Source organism: Sparus aurata, chromosome 23, assembly GCF_900880675.1.
Source record: "Sparus aurata chromosome 23, fSpaAur1.1, whole genome shotgun sequence".
Classification (NCBI taxonomy): domain Eukaryota; kingdom Metazoa; phylum Chordata; class Actinopteri; order Spariformes; family Sparidae; genus Sparus; species Sparus aurata.
In genome coordinates, this window is record NC_044209.1 from 25,484,095 (window position 1) to 25,505,950 (window position 21,856).

Below are 21,856 nucleotides of genomic sequence, written 5' to 3' on the forward strand. Positions count from 1 at the left end.
TGCTGATTTCTAAACACATGAATTTGGTCACTCAAATACATTCTGTGTGAAACTTCAATTTATAAGAGAAACACATCAGTTTTGACTACATATAATGGAAACCACTGCATGATCTGAGCTGACTATATTACGTTAATGGCATCATAAACTTTTGAAAGAATTTCAGCAGAGACGACGAAATGATCTATTCTAGAGCAGCTTTTATGGACAGAAAAGTGGAATGGAAATCTCTATATTTCTTACCAGTGAAGAAATCTTTAAAAATGAATCATTGTAAAAGTCAGCATGAACACAGTTAGGTCCATATGTAATCATTTTGACTTGATCACGAAGTGAAAGTAATGGGTGTAGCCAGCATGGAAGTTAATCAGTTCGTTGTTGCGCCATAGTTGACATCAACCACACTAAATTACACAATGTTTTAAGTAATTTGTGGTGTATTAACATCATTTCTACTGTCATAAGGTTGTTAATACTGTGGTTGCATATTTCTTGCTATGTGCTAATAACTGGCATTTTGTATCTGTATGCAGTCCTGCAGACTCATGAATCATGAGTCATTATGTGTCACGTATTTTTTCACTATCACAGATTCACAAGTTATTGCTTAATAAGATGATCAGTAAATGATTTACATAGAGATGTCTCACTTGGAACCTGTTAGATGTTTTGGTTTCAGTTCACGGTTCTACTCCTCGCTACACTGTAAAGGATCATTGGCCCATCTGCTCAATTTGCCAGTGTAAGTAACATATAATAAATTGATTATGTCATTGTACAAACATCGTATTACCTCCCCAGTGAGTTTTCTTCATATTGTTCATTTACTCATAGTAGTTTCTTCCTTATACATCCATGATAAAGACTCTGCTTTTACACATAGCTCCTCCAACAGGATAGAAGAGCACAAGTTAGAACATCTGTTAGGGGGAATAAATGATTCAGAAAACATAGAACATATTGTACGGGAACAAAAAGAAGGTAAGAGGTGATGAACAAGTTATGTACTTTCACTAACTGTACAGGCCATCATACACCAGGTGTCATCAGGCACCATCAGGTACTACGTGATGAGCGTATCGCACCTTGTCACAGTTTTGTATGTGGCTGCAGTCCAGACTACAAGGCGACACAGACGGGTTTCACTCATTCAGCTCTGATCAAGGAACTGTGACTGTACTGTCAGGTAATTTTTCAACCATTGGAGTATAACAGTAAGCAACTACACAAGTGTAGTGAAATGCTTATGTGTGTATGAGTACGGCAACATAGAACAAAGTTGCTCCACATTGGTGAACGTAGAGTAAATGGACTTTGCACTGTGAGCAGAGGATGATGAATGTGTCCGCGGAGCTCGGTTTGTTGGCATGTTTGATTCTGACTGTGGGCTTGACTTTGGGATTGGGGCCAAACCAGAATGTGGAATTTACATTTCTATTACCTGCCGGCCGAACAGAGTGTTTTTTTCAAACCACCGCGAGGAATGACAGCATGGAAGTTGAATACCAGGTAATTGTAATCTTCTCTCTTGCTCTCTATCGTTCTCTCATGTCCACTGACAGTGTAATATATTGTTATTTTAAACAAATATTGTTCTTTTAAGTAAGATCTAGAATAATGTCTTACTGAGAAACATGTGAGCAGGCTTTGGACTTTGGTCCTGCATGCAGAGAGATAAGAAATTCACTGCTACAGTTGTTGAAGACGTCTGTCCACCTGAGGAAGGGAAATGTGGTGGAAAAACTCAAGTCTATAACCTTATTTGACCCGTAAAACACATCGCAAACAGTACTTAGTATGCATCCCATACAGGCACAAACATGCCTTAACAGCTTCGAATTGAAAAGTTAGTCTCTAAATCAGCCTTTATGATTTTATGGCCATGACATTTGCATTGCTCCACCTCCTGCCATCACACCACAGTCTCAGAGTTGCTGCACCCTCTGGCAGCTGCAGGTCAGAAAGGTCACTGTCTCGGCTGCCGACTGTGACACATCTCTGTACTTTGCATGGAGTTTTATCACTGAAACTGTTGACATGTGATGATCCCGGATATCTAATTCAATCATCCATCTGCTGCAGTTTCAAAAGAGGCAGTCATAAGCGCCCACAGTTGCTGGTAAAGTTGAAGGCTGGCACATGGATCTGCACTTTTCTGACACAACTTTTGAGAATCTTGCAGCCAAAGATCATGTACAGTTTACACTAACAGACTGGATAGTTTAACAAAGAATTAAATACTGCCTAACTGAATCCCCTCAGGAACAAGGTTGATGTGATAAACAAAACAAAATCTTGAGAAAATCACTGATCCCTGTCAGGACCACCGAACTGTGTCTGACTCTGAGGTCTCCCTCTGGTAGTGATTAGCAAAAATACAGAATTTCCGTACAAAGACACTCAAACTGTTAAATTGTTTTGCTCAGTGTACTATCAGGGCTGTAATTTGAATTTCAGACAGCCATTGCCCAGACTGTCTGATTAAAGCTCGAGATCGAGATATATACAGTGTGGGAGAATTCTGGGTAACTGTGACCTCAAGCCTGAAATGTTCAGACTTCCATCCCTCTGTCTCTTCTACAGGTGATAGCAGGGTCAGGTCTAGATGTCGGCTTTACCCTCGTCTCACCTGGTGGGTTCCGGCTGGTCTCGGACTTCAGGAGGTCTGACGGCATTCACACGTGGGTCACCTCAATGCTCTCAAGTGTCAGTCTCAGTGTTGTCAGGATCCTATCTTATAGGCTCATAGGTTTCCAGGCTCCTATGTTCCCCAGTTTAATACTTTGTTCACACAAATTAACCCTTCTATCATGTTTAGGCCAATAAACCCTAACCCCTAGAACTAGGGAACAAAGGACCATGGGAAATTAGGACTTTGGGAACATAACAATGACTCTATGATCCTCTATGACTCTTTTTTCCCTGCAGGGTGGATGCCACAGAGGATGGAGACTACCGGTTGTGTTTCGACAACAGCTTCAGTAAACTATCAGAGAAGATGGTGTTCTTTGAGGTGATCATTAACAGTCAGAGCAGCGCTGGCGGAGGCCGAGACGACTGGGCAGACGTGGCCCTGGCAGAGAGCATGGTGGAGTACAGACTGGAGGACATCAGGGTGAGACGGCAAAACAAAAAGCAGCACTTAAATTATCTGACGTCATTTCTTATGCACTGGCTTTCGTCCCCCTGTCTTTTCTTCTTCTTCTTCTAGGCGACGATGGACACTGTGTACCAGCGCCTGGAGAGGACCCGCCAGGTCCAGACTGTGCTTCGGGCCTTTGAGGCGAGGGACCGCTATCTTCTGGAGGACAACCTGTGGCGGGTGTCCTTCTGGTCCTGCCTCAACCTGCTCGTCATGATTGCAGTCTCAGCCACTCAAATCTACAGCCTGCGACGCCTCTTTGACGACACCAAGAGGGTCCACACGTAGCCACAAAACTGTTCTACTAAGCTCCAGACAGGAGAGTGAGGATCCTTGATTGACAAGTGCTTGGTGAGCTGAATTTAAAGGGATAGTTCACTCTTTTGGAAAACAGAGTCACCACGCACTGGAAACTGTTATATTGCAGCCAAGGCTGTTTGTGCAATGCCTGAAAATCACATTTACAGCGCTGTAATATGCACACACACACACACAATATACAAATAAAATATTCATGAGTACACACACATTTTTAATATACTTGCCGCACTGGTATTTGTTAATAATTCAATTTGGGAAGCTAGAAAACCACAGCTGTTGTCACTGGAATGCTGTTTTATTGAATACAGATAATGTTTCACATCAACAATCATGACCCCGAGCTAATTTTTATCAAACCAACAGCATAAACAAATGCCGATAATATCAGACACCTCTCCTCAGTAAAAACTGTAACAAAAAAGGAGAAAAAAATAATATTTTTTTTATGAAGCCTCAAGCAGTCTTTAAAAAATTACACCTAAAGTCTTTACTGTGATAAGAAGAGATGTATTCACACAGTCATAAAAGCTATCTCCCTGATCAATGTCTCCATCTGGAGGTTAAATACGCAGAAAACAGTGAAGAAGTCTTTTGGCTCCACTTCTTTTGGATGCACTGCAGTCAGTTGCTTCATGGAATTGCACTTTGTAGTCAAAACATATATAATGCCTATTTTATTGAGTACCACTACATTCTTTCACCGTTTAAAACTTCCTGTGACTGCTTCATAAGCCATCTTTCAATGTCTGTCACAAACCATATTCGGCGGTTGAGCTCCACCACTTCAAAGGCATTTTTCTTTGTGGCAACATAACAGACGTGCTTCAGTAATAATAATCATAAAAAGGGGTCTTTATGACTCGACAGTGTTTTCTGTCATGTTTTATCTGAAATGATCTCTTTTGTTCAGATAAATAGACAGTTTTCTGCTCGATTGTGAAGCCATCAAACACAGCATCACGTTTATCTTTTAAATTAGATTTGACACAATTACAAACTGTTTTGACCATTCGTTGAAATATTAAAATGTTTTGTGATCAGAAGTTTTTCCGACATTCACTATAAAAAAAAGACTTATTTAGTGCTATGCAAATATAAACAGTTAATATGATTTACTGGCAGTATCAGATTACTTATGCGGGCCTGTAACAGCCAGATGGAGCTTCTTCTTGGTTTTAGAGCAAAAATATAAAGTAAGATATGTTCCTCAGTCGTCCTGCTGCTGACACGGATGGAAGTCATTTCCACTTCGGGCTGGTCGAGGTCACCACTGGTTTCGACGGGGAGCCGGGCGCCTGTTCAGGAAGAATCAACCAGCATTAATCTCTTAACCTTGTGACGTGCACTCTGACAGATAGTACTACACGATCCAGCCACCGGAACAGCGAGGGCATCTGTAATGAGGCAATCTCTATTAGTGTGGGGGCTTATCCTCCACTCTCATTGGAGGATATGATTAGTCATTTAACCTGGATTTTCATTAATTACTGTTGAAGAGCATTACATGAACAAAAGGGCTTTTTTTGGAAAAAAGTGGGCTTTCTTTGCATTTGGGTTAAGCTCTATATATTGTTAAGCGGTTGTGCTTTATTGTCTTACAACAATGAATTCAAGTAGACCTTTATTACCTTTGACATTAAAGGGTCTTTTCTTATCAGTTTAACAAAAGTAATTAAATACACTTTTGATTCAATGCTGTCAGAAGATTAAAGCTTACAAGGGGTTGAATTCTTTCTACATGCTGAGTAAATATTGATTTAGTCTAGTCGATACAAAACAGCCGCAACAGAAGGATACCATCACTTTGACAAGGTATGGATTTTTTTTTCCCGCCATTACTTTGGTGAGAATGCGTGTGCCGAGTTATGAGCAGTGACCATTGTTCAAGCAGGCTGCCAATACAGGGTTGCCATAGGAACACATGTGGGCTTATGTCATTCTGTGCTGGTTTAGATGTAGAGAGGGAGGCACATAAAGAGAGGAAAAAAGGAGGGGCGCTACATTACCAGACAGAGGAGAGGAGAGAAGAGAAAGTGGATCACACAGGACACAAGGAGACACCAACCACCAGAGCCAGTCCCTTTTATTGTACACAACACCTCTTTATTTACTCTCCATTCTAAATCAGTCCATGTTGTTTATTCAAATCAATTAATTGCTACAGAGGCACTTGACAAGGGTTTGCAAAACAAAAAGAAAAGAGATTTCTGCAGGTTGGTTTCCAACCCCTTCCACCAGATTCAGAAAGGGGAGGGAAAGAGGAAGGAGGCAAGGTACACCCATTAGGCAGACTGGCGTTATTGCCTTAACCTAATGTATTACAGGGCATTTACAGTCTGGGCTTCTCGAGGGCAGGCTGAAGTGACAGGCACGAGGGAATTTCAACAAACTTTGGCCAATAAGAAGTTTTATCACATGAACTACTAACTTTTGTGTACCAGGGGTTTGTGGAAGATCTAATTTATAGATTCAGGACTGTTTTATAAACGTATTTACTCCTTCTGGCACTGTCACTGAAAGCCGGTCCTGTAGAAAATTACAGGGGAAGAGTAAGCACACTCTGTCTCAGGAGTCTGTGGTTTTGGACAGTTTTGAATTCTTTACAGTTTATTTGTCTTGTCAGGTTTGCTAATTGAGTTACTATCCACTGTCTTGAGAACAGAGAATAGTCTAGACAGCCTCTATAGACGGAGTGTGCTTTGATAAACCACAATTCCCACCACCTGCTCTCCACCACTACTGATCAAACCAAAAAACAGGAAACATCCAAGTAGCCCAACATCGCACCCCGCTTGAACAGTTTTTCCCTAAACACCTTCAATAAAAGTTGGTTGAACACGGTCAAATACCCTCACAGAGCAATCAAAAGATATTCATCATCAATTAATCACAGATGTGTAGACAATGTCTAACCCCAGGTGCCCTCCCAACACACAACACAAATGTTTAGACACGTATTCCCCGTAGCAGAACCCCAAATAACAGTCCGGGAGAAGCTGGGGAGCTGAGTTGTACAGAGTTGATACAATTGCAACCAAAAACATCAAATGAAATGACGAATGCCCAGGTTATAAATAATGCATCAGGAAGTGACCTTTCTCTTTTCCCCCCAAAACGAAGGCCGATCTATGAAATGACAATGTTAGTGCTTCTTTTCACGTGACAACTACGGTTGCATTTTATCATTGTGGGCATTGATTATAATCAATAGAATGTTTTCGTCATCAAACCTGCAATTAAACGAGATACAAGTGCTAACTCCCCAGTATAGGCCAGCTATATACAATATTTTTAATGCGTGGAAGCAGAACTGATAGCAATAATAAATGTCCTTGGCAACTAAGCCCAGAAAGAGATGTGCCAACTCCTAAACGCTTAACACCATCTTTATACTCTAAATCACGGATACATCCTCGTCAACACACCCCACTGCTTCACTGAGTTTTATCCTCTCTGAGAGGAAACTGTACTGTGTGCTCTGCTCTATATGAATCAGCTAATCCAGGAATGAACAAAGTCTACCCGAAGGCTCGACGTCTCACTGGGGTTCAACTCAGACTAAAGGGATTAAAAATCAAGGCTTTAACATCTTTGTCGGAGAGAAGGCATCCCACAGACAGCCTTCAGTCTCTCCCTCTCTCCCCCTCCCCCACATTTTTGTGCATAGTGTTCTGTTAACAGTCGACAACATCCCCGTTATGAGTGGCTTGTTGTAAGGCTAGATGGTTACAAGTGCTTGGATTGCAATGGTCAATCTGGCTGACATCTTTTTCACCGTGGAAGAATCATTCACAGAAGGGGGCTGAAGCTTCTCTCTTAGTCTCATGCAACCCTGCCCCTCGTCTGTTCACGCTTCGTTTTCTCCTTCTCTGCGATTAGGATTTTCACTCTTAAAGCTACATTTATGACGCTCATTAAAAAGGACAAAGTCCCTCAAATAAAATAACACAAGGGGGAAAAAATGTAATCGACATCACCAAAATAACAACAGTGATAATAAGCTATTGTTTTCAGTATGAAATCAGTTAGAAAATGAAAACCCAGTAAAACATTAACAGGTTAAATGTGTATATTACAGAGGTCGAGACTTGGGGGGGGGGTCTGGGCCAATCTAAAACGGTGGAGGGAGGGGAGAGGAAAGCCAGCCTGTAACAGTTAATAAGTTACTTAATGAGCTTTGCCGGGAACCTTGTCAGAGGAAATAAACCAGTTATGACAATAAAAAAAAGCTCTTGAACTGAATCTGACACATCATCTCCTACTGATGATAACTTCGTCCTACAGATCAGCTGGGTTTTATTTTGTGTTAAACAATTGCCACAGCAGTCAAATGTAATATTCAAGTTGTTACGGGCTTTTCTCTCGTTCATGTGCACTGATAAAGACGGTATTAGCAGCTTATTACATTGCTTGAAGAGACATATTAATACGGCTGGACGGTGCACATAATGCACCGCTATCAGTCGCCCCCTCCCCTCGAGCCCCCGCCGCTGGCCTTCAGTGTGCAGATACACACACCCACACACAAACACACACACTTTAGGTGGGCTTGGCCACGGGTCTAGTCTAGCAGGGAGGGCTCAGCAGGGCGGATAATGGTGGGCCGGTGAGAAGGAGCACCAGGGGGTCTTCGGCTGCAACGGGGAGAGGAGATAAAGAACAAGAGTGAGACCGGAGACAGAAACAACCCAACAGAGGGGAAAGAGGGAAGGTGAGAGAGAAAAGTAATAAGTGAGAGGAGGCCAAGAAATTACATTAAATATAGAGATGGGATAACTGAATAAAGTGAGAAAGTACGCCTGTGACTCGTAAAAGACAAAGGATAATGAGATGTTAGTGACCAAACATTAAAAATACATTGCAAAAAAACGTCCATGATATACACACACAAGGTATTGGTAATCACATCATGACAGGAAGTCATACCTGGGTACACCGGGTGGGACGCGGGCTGGTCGCGAGGGGATCTGTGGGGGTGCACTGAAGGGATCCAGGCTGCTGTTGTAGGCGTTCATGGGTGGGCCTGGGCGAGAGGGGATGGGTGGTGCACCGAAGGCAGGGGAGGGGTTGAGTGGAGCGCCAAAGGCCGGGGAAGGGTTCATGGGTGGCCCTGGTGTTGGGCCCCGAACAGCAGGCGGGCGGCTGGGGGGCGGGGCTGCTGAAGGAGGCGGCCTGCGCTGAGGAGTTGGGCTGAGAGGACGTTAAGATTCAATTAAACTGACATGGTAATGAACACCTGAAAGATCTCATTAACTCTCCTTAAGAGGTGGAGCTGAGTTCGCTTATGTGTAACTGCACCTCTGTTGAATACAGCAAGGCAGGCATAACACTACAGGGCGATCGGTTTGTCTTTATCTCGCCATTTCTATTCATGTACTTGTCATCAGACACTATCTTCCAGCTGTGACACCTACAGCTTAACTTAATGCAAGTTATCCTTTATCACCTTGCTTCTGGGATCCAGGTGTTGTTGACCGGGGGTGGTACTGGGGTTGAGATGGTGGTGGCGCTGATGTCACCGATGATGTTCAGTGACTCCTTGAGTGCATGGTACATGCGTAACATGTCGTCCCTACGCTGGGCCTGGTCCGCTGACTCCTCCATGAGGCTGTTCTGGTCCCCAGATGAGTAGAGGTAGGCCAGCAGCTCTGAGTGGATGAAATCCTTTGCCTGAATGGAAGTTAGAAAGCGATTTGAACAGAAGGTGGCAACTTACATCTATAAAAACAGAGTGAAGGTTCATACATTTGAAAATGGCTGACAGAAGTGAAAGACCTAAATTAAGAGAGGAGGGAACTCAAAAGCAAAAACAGTGTATGTACTGAAAGATATCGGATCCTAAAACAAGGTAATAGAAAACCTTTGTAAAGGAAATGCCCAGTGGACAAGTGTTGGTTTTGTGTGTGTGTCTGCTGGAGGCCATCAAGTGAGCTCACAAGAATAATAACACCTAATAAAGGGACAGTGGACAAGTCACTGTGAGGGTGCATCATAAATTCCGTTAACTAGTGTCTCAAAGTTTATGACTGTGTGCCAACATGAAATACACGACCTCTGTTGCTATTAAAATGAACACTAAACACTATTCTGCACAGCGCTGTGCAGAAAAGATATTTAGAACTAATTAAATAGCGATTTATTTAATCTCAGATCACAATTTTATCAGGAGCCTTGATGATGTAGGATGCTTCAATCACTGGATAATTGTAACATTTTTGTCAGCATACATAGCAAATGGTATATCATATCCATCCATACATAAAAGGAGGTCATTGGCCTGTTTCTTTAAATTCTCCATATGGTAAAATACATTGCAGAGTGTTGATGAAATAGACTCAAATGTGCAGACACCCTGTCTGTTAATGGCTTGTGTCTGCTGCTGACAGCTGATTGACTCACATTGTTGATCATGAGATGCATGATGGTCTTGGGCATGAGGTCCCTGATGGATTTGTTGATGATACCGATGTACGAATCCACCAGATTGCGAATAGTTTCCACCTGCCGTTCCAGCTGTGGGTCCATAGAGAACGTGTCTGCAGGGGCAGCCTCTTCATTCTCCGTCTAATGACAACATGCAAACACACAAAGATGGAGTATAAATACATCATAAATACGCTCTGTAGAAGTAGCTCTTATACACAGCTGTATTTCTTTATTCACAGTTATGGATCGTCATGTGTTCATTTGGGCTTTGAAAAAAAAAAAAATCTATTTTCCAGTTCAAATCGATCTTCGTTTGAGTGATCAGATCATATTAATTTCCTTAGATGCCAGGATCGATCCTTTAATATCACTAACTTAAATGATATTGAATCAAGTTGGGAAATCAGTGGCAATACCCAACTCTAGTGTTTAAGACCAATTTATTATGATCTAGTTTATAGACTTTATAGAAACAGAAAACCCCACCCGACCACCCACATACCTGGTCCTTCTCTGGATAAACTCCTGCCCTGAGGAAGGACGCTTTCCAGCTGTCCACATCCTCCTGAGAGTCACAGGCCAGTTCTACTTGGCGAAGATCTTTGTACACGTTCCTGCATAGATAAACAAAAGACAAACACAGGTGTGTTGGCTTGCTATGTATACAAGGACATGTGAAAAAAAAATGTATTCAAAGATGCCTTAACAACAAAACCCTGACCTCTGTTCAGTGTTGAAGATTGCAAAGATGTGTTTCGTGGACATAAAGCCTTTCTCCACATCTCTGAGCTTCAGGTTATCCAGTGGCAACATGTACTTCTTTTCTTTCTCCTAACATGATACAGACAGAAGAAATGTGCATCAACAACAGAACTGAAGCCTGGAATAATCAACAGTTAGTGCGTGACATATTCAGACAGCGTCCAATTTCATGTATTTTGGTAACTGAGCTATAAACACAAGACAGCAGTGCTGACACTTCTCCACCAATGAGCAGACATGATAGAATGCATGTCCTCCTTGTGGACCACCACCAGGCTGGTGAGATGGAGCAATGCATGATGAGGGAGAGGAGGAGGAGGAGGAGGAGGAAGAAGAAAAGGAGGAGCATGATGGAGCTCTGGGGGGATGGGGTGCCAGCTTTCACTGTTGAGCAGCGACATCTGGAAGCATTTACGTCTGCACTAACACAGAACGAGGCGCAGGCCCAACAGTTACATCACTCACAGTTCCACACAATCCCCTGCCCCCACCACACACACACACACACACACACACACTCACACACCAAGTACTTACCCACACGTGCAAAGACAAACAAACATATGTGAGCCTGAAGAAATTGTACAAACACATACCATAGATTGGGCGTGTGCAAAAACACACTCCGGTACGGATATGACCAACTACCTAAACACTAAAAGATACAGGGGACTCATCTCAACAAGCGCCTACACACATGCACTCTTGTACACACACACACACACAATCACACACACCCCCCCCTCCGGCCCCCGTAACCCAGTACGATTTCCTGCAAATTCCAAAGTCAGATCCCGGCTGGAACATTTCAGCCCGCCTGCCACGTCACTTTGCCTCCGCCAACCTCCCTCTCTCGTTCTCTTTCTTTCCATTTCGCTTTGCTTCTTCGGAAAAGGCGACTGACATGAAAATGCACTGTTTCCAGTCGGGGTTTGGGCACACTAAGGCCAGTGGACCGGAGCTCATCCTTAGAAATTAAGTGAAGTAGTATCTTTCAGTGGTCTTATTTCGCTGGGAGAATGGATATGTCTGAGGCCTTGGAAAGGAGATCAAGTGGTGAGTAAAGCAATAATGCTATGCTTGCATTCTACGCATTTTTGATCATTGCAGACAGTTCTGAAGTTAGTTTCATCAGTTTTTTATAATTAATTAGATCATGTAGACTTTATCAATCAGCGCACCAACAGGTCACTTGTTCTGAATGTTAACCATCAGGTCAGTGAATACAACCTTTGAAAAGGTCTATAATGTAAATAAACTGTAGAGCTGAGTCTGTTGCGTTTGTGTAAGTTATTTCCTCAATACAGTCCAAACATTTGTCGATCTATTTGCATAAACCGTTTGAAATCATCGTTGCAGAGATTGGATTTTTCATATTCACCTCTATTTAAATTAATATTTGGTTTTGTTTCAGCGTGTTTAGCTGTTACATGAACGTGTTTTTTTTCATACGTGCAATTGTTTCACTGTGGTAATGTTTACTCTTCATGCCCTCTGTTCCAGTGTCCTAGGGTAGCGACCTGAAGCCGCATTGACCTCAGGGTCCTTCCTCCCATCAGAGTCCTCCTCACCCCCCCGCCTGCCCAGTGTTCAGACTACCTGTTCATCAGGCTACAGCTGAACAGTAGTCTGCACATTGGTTAGGCTGGGCTGGGACGCACACACCTCCAGACACCAAATCTCCACTTGGGATAGCTTATCCCAACAGTGTGAAATTCAGCGTTGTCGTCTTTATACATTCTTGTGGTGAAGTGTCATCTTATCTTAGCTAGCCGTATCTCTGTGTGTGGAGCAGAAATCCCTCTCACCTCCTCATCTTTGTACCAGGACAGGGACTCAGCTGTCAGGACAAACCAGTACTCCTTGGAGCCTCCTTTCATGATGCTAATGTTGATGGTTAGCCAGCCTTTCCTGATCACCTGCATAGTAAGGATAAGACGTGGGAGAGAGGGGTACCAGGAGGGTGGAGGAAAACAAGCTTGTCAATGAGGTGTATACACTGGTGACATGAGCGCCCAATAATTAGTGTTGCATGATTAATACCAGGATGTCAATGAAGGTTATAATAAAATCTTGCCTACTTACCTGATAGGTCACTGAAATTTGGTTTGTCTCTCATCTTTTAATCTTAATATTCAACATTTTTGTGTCTGTAAGTCTGATATTAAATATGCGCTACAATACATAGACACAGCTCAAACATGATAATTACTGAGTCTGTACACTGTGTGTCATATGGCTAAATGTATACAAAAGCATCAAATGGTTTAGTTGAAAATACTGAAAAGGGATGTAGTCCTTTTTTCACTCGACAGAGAAGAAATCTTTAAACCAACAAACAGGAGCAGATGGTGTCCAGACCATACTAGCCCCAACACAGTCAAAGACCAAAGGTCGGCGGTGGTATGTTAGTGTCAATGGGTCAGTAAAAGCTAATCTATGCACTGTTTTAAAAAAAAAAACAGAGTTAGTGAGGTTAACTGGATTGGGAGAAGTGAGTGCAAAATCAGGGGTAAGGGAGGTTAATATATATGCAATGAAAGAGATTAAATGGAGAATGAAGTCAGCTGATTTAGTAGAGTTCACAGAGGGAGAGACATCTTAAAAGTAAAGTGTAAATCTAAATTTGAGAGATGGTGAGGGAGGAAATACATCAGACTGAGAGGCTGAGTTGAGTGAATCATTTTGGGGACAATAAGCCATGCATTTCAGAGGAGCTCTCTTAGTGATGTCTCTTTTCATTTCAAGTACAATAGAGCAAACTCTTAGTGAAAAGTGTGCTCTTGTGCTCAGTAAAGTGGAGTGGGAACGTCTGTTTCAAAGTCAGCTCAAAACCTCTCTCATGTACTCCCTCTCCATCCAGCAGAGGACTGGAGTGAGTTATGGGAAAAAAAAGGTTCATTAGTTCAAAAGCGCCAACATAAACATGGGAGAGGAGGCAATTACATAGGAGCTAAACTGGTAGTTTGCCTTGGCGAGGAAATAACTTAAACTTTCAGAAACAAGGAAATCCCCTGTATTAAAGTCAGTTGGAAATGTTTTAACCGAGTTGACATTAAAAAGGAGGAAGAGATGAGATGTGAAGGTGTCACAGAGGAGATGCTTTTGTTTGTACACTATTTGCCAGAAGTAAAAACTGTCGAGAGATGTTCAATCCATTTCTGTAAACTTACTGAGTGTAGCTGTAAAAGTGATTCAAGGATTCAAAGGTTTTCTTTAAAATGATTAGCTGGAAAAAAGCTCATTTGAATTTGAAAGATCGTTAATTATGAAAATGATGAGATGTTAATAATGAATTTTGATTTAATCATTGAAATACATCCCAAAGCCACAACGGTTCGCTTAACCAACAGACACTTTTGATCAGTTCGGAATGCACAAGTAACAATTTGAGTGGGGTTTTTTTGGAATAAAGGGAATCTGGACACGATTAAAATACTTCGAAGAGAAAAGTATTTTTAACATGCACTGGGAAAAAGTAATCACTGGAAATTAAAAGAACGGTTCACCCACAAATCAAAATGACATGTATGTTCTTCTTTCCTGTAGTACTAATTAACCCATTTACATCATTTTAGTTTGAGTTGCAGAGTTTTGGAGTGTATGTCCAGCAAACACAAACATATAAACTCGCTCACACACACACACACACACACACACACTCCCTCAAGAGGAACAATGATTAAGGACTTTGGAAACCTGGGGTTAGGGTTAGGCATGTAGGAAAAATAGTTCCTACATGAAACCACAAGCTCTGTGGATTATCTTGATTAAACAGGTCATGATTTCTGGTCAGAGACTTTGCTGTCAAGTCTTCCAAACATATTCTTTTGCCGCTTTGAGCACCACAAGCCGGGTGATATCTAGTTCCACTATAATTATGAGATGGCAGACCTCTCTATGGCTGACATCTCCAAAATTTGGTAACTCACACCAAACCAATCTAGATGGACGAGTAGCGCTACGGGTGAAAGGAAAAGTATGTTTTTGATTTAGGGGTGAACTGTTCCGTCAAAAGAAAAGAAACTGCCAAAGAATCAAAAAGTTAACTGTATTATGTGTCGCTGATTTAATCACTTCCCGCTCCCTCCCCGTTTTGTCCAACGTGACGCTTAGGATGATTCTCACAAGGCAAACTTCAAGTCACCATGCAAGAGGCAGCAGCAGAGGTATGAACCTGAAGACATGAGAACTGACGCCGTCCAAGGTCAGTGGTGGAACGTTGTGTTCTCTCTCTCTCTCTCTCTGGTGTCCACCATAACACACAGCATAACATAATGCCACATTCTTCATTTCTTATTTACAATATTTGGTGGTGCACAAAGGGTAAAATGTTAGTAGCAACCCAGATGTGTGCAATTAAAGACAATTACTGTCTTATTAAAATGAAACCAAGAATTACGAGTGCAAACCTGCCATGTGTTACTGTAAATGCAGCTCCAAATTACTGGTAACTGCATTCGACTTCTCGAATTGATATCATTTTGATTAGTCTGGAGACTCTACCTTCTCCTCGTGGACCTCTCCCAGTCCGACAAGCTGCAGAGGGGTAGAACAACTTATTACAGTGAAAGGTATCGACTCCTGTGTGTGCAGGAAACTGTTGATTCTGTTATCTCACAGCAGTTTGTCTTTTCCACCCTAACCATATTGGCTGACCTGTGTGTGATGGCCTCAGTTCTTCTGCATGGCCTACCCCTGCTGCTCCCTAGCAGGGTGTGGTTTAAATCTGTGGGGTACTTACCAGAATCTCACCCTGCAGTAATATGAAGGGGGAGGGGAAATTAAAGCAAAAAGGGGGGCAGTATAAAATCATAGCAAAAAGAAATGAGAAAGCAGGCAAGCAAAGATGAGGGACAGATGAGAGTCAGGAGGGATAGGAGAGTGGAAGTGGACAGTAGGGAGAGAAGAGAGTAGTGGAATAAAGAAGTAGAAGACAGAAAAGAATGAATGTTTGAGAAAATGTTGAAAAGGGGGGGTAGAAGGTGAGAATGAGAGGTTTGAAGGAAGGAAAACAGGAGGAAAAAGAAAGACAGAATCCATGAGACAAACACAGAAAGAGAGGCAGGAGAAAGAGAGAAAGAGAGAGAGAGAGAGACAGAGCAAGAAGAGTTACATGCAATTAGAATTACTTCAAGTATACCACAATTTGGTTATGTCATATTTGTTGCTCAGTGGGGGGGCGAGGTCCATGCACGTTCTGGATTTCAATACAAAAGATGCTTGTGTGTTAATGGGGAGTGCAAAAAAACAACCGTCATGAGACTGTGATTAATTGTTGCTTTGCCGTAGAACATGCCTGGGTTACATGCAAACAGCAATTAATAGTAGCCATGGAAACAAATGCTCGTTTGAGAAAAAGCAGGGAATGTGGGGTTCTTGTTTAAGTTCACTGATACTACTTCCCCTGACTTCCGATCCTAAAGCTGATTAGCACTATTATGATCATGTTCTAGGGTCTTACCAACACACACTGAAATTCAACAACCATTGCTAAGTGTCAGTCTGAATAAAACAAAAAAAAGGAAAAGTACCAGTTTTACAACATTGTGGACAAAGACCAGCCAGTATAATATTAGGATTAGACGACTAAGACTGGGTACAGTCAGTAGATAATATGATGCACAGGGGAGGTATCATCCCCAGTTAGACGGGTCAAGATAGATTAATGGCTACTGGCTAAATCATTGCTGGGGTGAGGTGTATTCACATGGTTGATTAATCGACTGGTAATGGGAGGCATCAGTCAAGGGAGATTAAATCTGTGACTGCTGTAAAGGCCGGAGCAGAGTGATAAAACATACCTGGTTGGGGATGGCCCTCTTCTTGTTTGCGGCTGTGTTCCTCTGCTGGGCGCTGCCATTACACAAAGATGGACAGAAAAGACAGTAAATATTGATGACAACACACCAAACACAAACTGTTTACAATACAGACTAAATAGTCATGTTCAATTATTCATGAACTGATATTGTGTTCCATAAGATTTATAGCCTTTAGTGTTGGGATGATGTTAAACATTTCCTAACAGTTTGATATTCAGCCAAAATACAAAACTGGAACAGAGATACAGACTTTTACCACTAGGTGTTGCATGTTACTCTGATGCTGCTAAATGGCATATAATGAAATCCAGTGAATGAGATTGTAGCAGCACCCCTAATTTATCAGCACAACTACGACACATGATGTTTTTATCTCTCATAACAACCATTCAACGATCTTTATTCCTTCTAAAGTTAAACAGAAGAGTAATAAAAGAAGACTTTGGCCGAGCGCAACAAAGGAAAATACGTGTGTGCATGGGAACCTTGCAATTAACTTCTTTTTTTTCTTTTTTTAAAATAATGTGGTAATTGAGTTAACAGGGCCATCAGGACTAGATCAAGTTATTGTAGTGTGGAACATGGACAGCATAACCTTGTTACTGGTAGAGAATCTTGTGTATGTCAGTTTGAGTCACTGCTTCTCTCCATCGTAGTAAACCTCAACAAAAAAAGGAAGGCATTGGCACTCAGCTAATCGTCTATCCTTGGGCTCCTGCTACCTACCCGCATGCTGCTGGCTCTCTCCACCTACACCTAACAAATGCTAATTCAGTCGGTTTGCATAAAGTCAAACCAGTTTAAACTTGTACACCAAAACCCCACACCTACCCAACCTATAACCTTCAGTTTTTCATATGAATCAACTGCCTGGTTTTAGATGCAAATCCAAGTTTATGATTGTTGTTATTGTTGTTATGCTACTACGCACATACATGAAGGTGAAAGTGAGTTTTGGAGGACTGTGGACAAAACGTAGGGTCAACATTTCTCTCACACACATACTGTACCACACGACCCTACATCCTTTCAGTGAGCCCACCTGTTGTTGCCGTACCCTGGTTGGCTACCATCATCCAGCCTCCTGTAGTCAATACTGAAAGTGACGTCATGAGAACTGTTAAACAGCCCTAGCTGACCTCCGACATATTGCAGCAATCCACTCCGCCATGCAAAGGTCTGGCAATAAACCCTCACACACGCACACACGGGGGCTTGCTTGGTTACTCAGTCAACAGAACAACCCACACAGATGAGGGAGGGTCCACTCAACTGCATGCTACTGTAACTGCTCCACTAGTGACTACGTGAATTCAACCACAACCTCTAAACTGCTTAGCGATACACACCACAAAAACTGTGAGTGCTTTGCAGTGTGCAAATGAGTTTCAAGTGCACATCAACAGCTACAAGTGATGCAATAACACATTAACATCGCTCTGTCCAACAGTAGAGTCAGCGACAGTCGAACAGGCTGCAGCAGACAGGAAGTTTATCTGACAAACAATCAAGCATGCTTGATCGACTTTGTTTGAAGGAGTAGTGGTATTGATCCATGCAGGAGGGAGAAGAAAGCAACTAAGACAACCTTGATTATTGTAGCTTCTGCCCTCCCACAGGGAGACAAAGCCTCCGATGTGGCAGGATCACTAATTGGCATGCTTAATCACATTGACGCACCAGAGCCAACAGCATGTGGCTCACTACAAGCAACATTTTGATTCAGTAGCAGTGAAGTGGAAGGGATTCTGTTACGTTTTTAAAACAGCAGCTGGGTTAAACATGTATTGATAACGGAGTTACAGGATTCCAGGTCTTTGTATTTGTACATCTATTGAATACCAAGTGCACCTCAGACAGCAGGCAACATGTAGTTATGTGGGATCATAATGCCTGTGCACTGAGACGAGCTGTGAGTTGGGCTACAAAGGGTGCAGAAGGGTACATACTTTGCGAAGCCAATGAAGTCCTCATGGTTGGTGTTAATGTAGGACAGCTCAATGTCAATCAGCAGCAGAACCTTAATCAAGGGCAGAAAATCATGATTAGAATGGAGGGGCCCTTAATTAAACATCACTTACCAAAGGCACAATGTAGAAGTGTGAAGTCTCACTTGTGAACTGCATAAAACAACTACAACAGACATTACATCTGAAGCTAAATCCACACAAAGCCAAACCAATGTAGCCTGTCAGACTGATGGAGTATAGTGGAGATGACAATATGATTTTATTCAAAAGTTTCAGGTTAAAATCCAGTAAAATCAACCTCCCTCACATACTATCTGACAGAGCTGCTACCAAACCTAAAATCTGATTAAGTTTGGTAAACTTTCTGCCGTGATACAGAACGCTACTTAACGGAGATTTTATCAAAGCAATGGTTGAATCAGACAGGAAGTTGGAACAAAATGTTGATTGCATCTGTGGCTGTTAATGCTTTTTTATTACTAGAACAGGGCGATAAGAATCTGACCAAGACACGTGAAACTCTTTCTTGGAAAGACAGCTCACCTGGTCCTTGGTCTTCCCTTCTCTCTCTCTGACGTGGGTGGTGACGATCCTCTCAGTCTCCTCCCTCAGTCTGGGGTACGAATTGAGCTGAAAGGCAACACAACACAACTGCAGCACTGAACGGAGACACATACACACACATATACACACTTACATGTGAGCTTGAGCTTAGTAAGACTTACCAATAAGTATCAGAGAGAAACAGGAGTGAGAAGTGAGAGTAAGTGTAGAACAAAGAAAAGGGAAAGAGATAGTCAAGTGACATTTCAGTGTCACGCATATCCAAACTACCACAAACCACGCATTTACTATCAGCCAGGGACGACTTTATGAATATAGAACCTATGCTAAGTTTGCCATTTCCTGATTGACCAAATTTTTTTAGAACATTGGGTAGGGATTTATTTGCCAGACATTGGTATCGTCTCATATTTGTTTGTTGACTGCACTTAGCCGTTCAGCAATCACAGTCACTGTTAGCCGTCATCGATATTTATCTGATAAGTCACATCCCTGCCATCAGTTTGTTACGCTATGCAAGTACTGAAGAATTCTTATGACTGAATAGATAGCTGAATATTTGCTTTAAAAAGGCATTTCAAGCAGTTACCAGAACAAAAAAAATCTAATTATGAAACATCCTTTGCTGTTACACAACAACTACTTTTGTAATTAAATCTGTGCTCTTTAGTGTAATCAAAGTGTGAATGATTTTTAAGTATTTCATTTTCAAAAATAGAAATTTCCTTTTTTGGCCCTGACACAAAAAGGGGAATTAATAAGACCAAAAACAAAATGAACAGCAACAGGAAAACATTAATAAAGGCCAAATTGATATCTTAATCATCGAATCTCAATCGGTGCAACCCTCACATCAACATTTGCTGACATGTGAATACAATCAAAACTGTCATCTCTGGCTGATGGCAGAGTTCTGAAAGTTGTTAATATTAGTCAAGACTGGATGAGAAGGGAAAGTGAAAGAATGGGGTGAGACAGAGGGGAAGGATGGCTGGGTTACTGGGTGGATTCAGGCGTGCTGCGCCTTCCTCTGTCCACAAGATGGCAGTGAAGCCCTGTTGCTATGGAAACACTTCAGTCAAGCTTCCACCGTACCCACAAACTATTAGTATCATCCCCCACCCCCCCGATATCACTCCCTTTCCATCCGGTCCAGCAGATAGAAGAATGTCAGTCTGCTGTGTGGGTCAGCAGGCGAGCAAAGCCGGACTCTGCTCTGCCCCAAAATGACAGAGCAGGCTGGGCTGTGGGCAGGGAGAGTGGGAGGAAGCAATGTGGAGGTGGGCAAGGAAAATAAAGGCTTTAATGAGCTGATGCTGGGATCTGCTGGCTGGTGGAAGTTTCAGACGTGATTTGTGATTCAACACTCGATGTGAATGATATGGAGACTTTCAGGAAGTAGGGATGGGACGATATACAAACTCGAAACAGTGGGCACGGATGGTGTAGTGGCAAGGGTGGGGGTGGGAGTGGGGCGATTTCACTGGGATGACCATTTTACTGGGATGACAGAGACAGACATTTAGAGAGGAATGGAATCCCTTCTCTTTTTATGTCTTCATCCCTGCAGGTGTGACCTTTGTTACCTTCACGGCACACTTCATGACGAGCGCGGTGAGCTCGGAAACCACGAGGTCCACGCATTTGAGGCTGGGCTCTTTCAGTTTGAGGATCTGCTTTTTGACAATCGCCTCGAAAGCCAAGTCAGGGGTGAAGAGCCCCGTTCTAGAAGACCAGTGGGTAAGATTGCATTTTGTTGTGGTGGCAGACAGAGAGGGATAGGCAGAAATGAAGGAAAGAGGAAAAAAAAAAAAGAGGACAGCCAGGAAAGAGAAAGAGAAGAAATAAAAAGAGACAAATTCTTTGTTCAGTTAGTCATTTCTAGTTGTTGACAGACAAATCAACCAGTGGAGAAGGACAAGCCGCAGGTTTCTCACATCCTCTTCCCTGACAAGCCAGTTCCTTAAAAACTAGGTCAATATGGTTGAGATGGAGACATGTCACCTCCAACTCCCAGGCCAGATTACAGCTTACAACTACCTCTTTTGCTGGCTTTGTGCACTGAACTGTGACACCTGCAGCTTGTCCAGGAGAGAGCAGAGATGCTTAGACAGGTTAAGTCCCTGAAACATCTCATATCCACGACGACACGTCACCCGTCACAACACTCCACAACACGACAGCACTGCCTGCACACAGGGCGTAACCGGGCTGGGCTGAGGGCAAACTGCACAGAACCTTTATAAAACTAAACTGGTCAGTAGAGCCTTTTTTCTAGATAATGTAGGAAGCTGCTGGTCTAATGTTCTGTGCCAATGTACCCTCTGGGACACCCATGGTTGCCCTCGCCCCATGTCTTGGCTGGGTCGGGAGATGCTGGACACCTGCAGTACCTTGTTGGTGCACTGCCTGACTGTGTTGATGAGCTCCTGAATGACCAGATCGATACATTTGAGACAGGGCGTTTTCAGCTTAACGATCTGCTTTTTCACGATGGCCTCAAACGCCAGGTCTGGAGTGAACAGCCCCGTTCTGAGGATTAACAAAGAGACAGAGGCACAGCGACAGACAGATGTGACAGTTAACGGACATGTGGGCCAAAGAAACACATGATGAGGCGGATGATTAGGTACATATGAAGACAAACACACGACTTAGGAAATTGGAGGTTTTGGACAAAGAGAAAGAAATGGAAAATTAACATACTCAGCCACAGCAAAGGGAGAAAAGATAAAGCTCCATAGAGGGCCAGGTATAAATGTAATTATGCAAACAAAATGAGATGTGACAGGCAGGAGAGTATCAGTGAAAAACACATGACAACATTTGGGCAGTAGACACAGATA

At 42.6% G+C, this 21,856-nt stretch overlaps 2 protein-coding genes and 1 long non-coding RNA gene across 7 annotated transcripts in view; 2 read left to right on the forward strand and 1 right to left on the reverse strand.

Annotated features, from left to right (window-relative positions):
- Positions 1-1,112: 1,112 nt before the first annotated feature.
- tmed1a (transmembrane p24 trafficking protein 1a) lies at positions 1,113-4,354 on the forward strand. Its single transcript, XM_030408300.1, has 4 exons — positions 1,113-1,509; positions 2,584-2,681; positions 2,929-3,115; positions 3,212-4,354. Exons 1-4 carry the CDS (start codon positions 1,333-1,335, stop codon positions 3,428-3,430), a joined length of 681 nt encoding a protein of 226 aa, XP_030264160.1. The 5' UTR covers positions 1,113-1,332; the 3' UTR covers positions 3,431-4,354.
- dnm2a (dynamin 2a) overlaps positions 3,743-21,856 on the reverse strand; it is a 30,294-nt gene continuing 12,180 nt past the window's right edge. The window contains exons 10-21 of one of the 5 annotated variants that reach the window (XM_030408257.1): positions 21,404-21,542; positions 18,990-19,076; positions 18,426-18,496; positions 16,456-16,507; positions 15,396-15,407; positions 12,460-12,570; positions 10,611-10,720; positions 10,392-10,503; positions 9,863-10,027; positions 8,910-9,133; positions 8,390-8,653; positions 3,743-4,758 (exon numbers count right to left, since the gene is read on the reverse strand). In XM_030408257.1, the coding sequence (XP_030264117.1) occupies positions 4,728-4,758; positions 8,390-8,653; positions 8,910-9,133; positions 9,863-10,027; positions 10,392-10,503; positions 10,611-10,720; positions 12,460-12,570; positions 15,396-15,407; positions 16,456-16,507; positions 18,426-18,496; positions 18,990-19,076; positions 21,404-21,542 (1,378 nt within the window). In that variant the 3' untranslated portion in view covers positions 3,743-4,727. Of the gene's footprint in view, positions 4,759-5,528; positions 8,098-8,389; positions 8,654-8,909; positions 9,134-9,862; positions 10,028-10,391; positions 10,504-10,610; positions 10,721-12,459; positions 12,571-15,395; positions 15,408-16,455; positions 16,508-18,425; positions 18,497-18,989; positions 19,077-20,596; positions 20,736-21,403; positions 21,543-21,856 lie in introns of those variants that run through there. The other 4 variants (XM_030408254.1, XM_030408253.1, XM_030408256.1 and 1 more) reach the window with 4 other exon arrangements.
- Positions 11,475-12,753, forward strand: LOC115575898 (uncharacterized). Its single transcript, XR_003982747.1, has 2 exons — positions 11,475-11,707; positions 12,155-12,753. It is a non-coding gene; the product is annotated as an uncharacterized LOC115575898 (long non-coding RNA).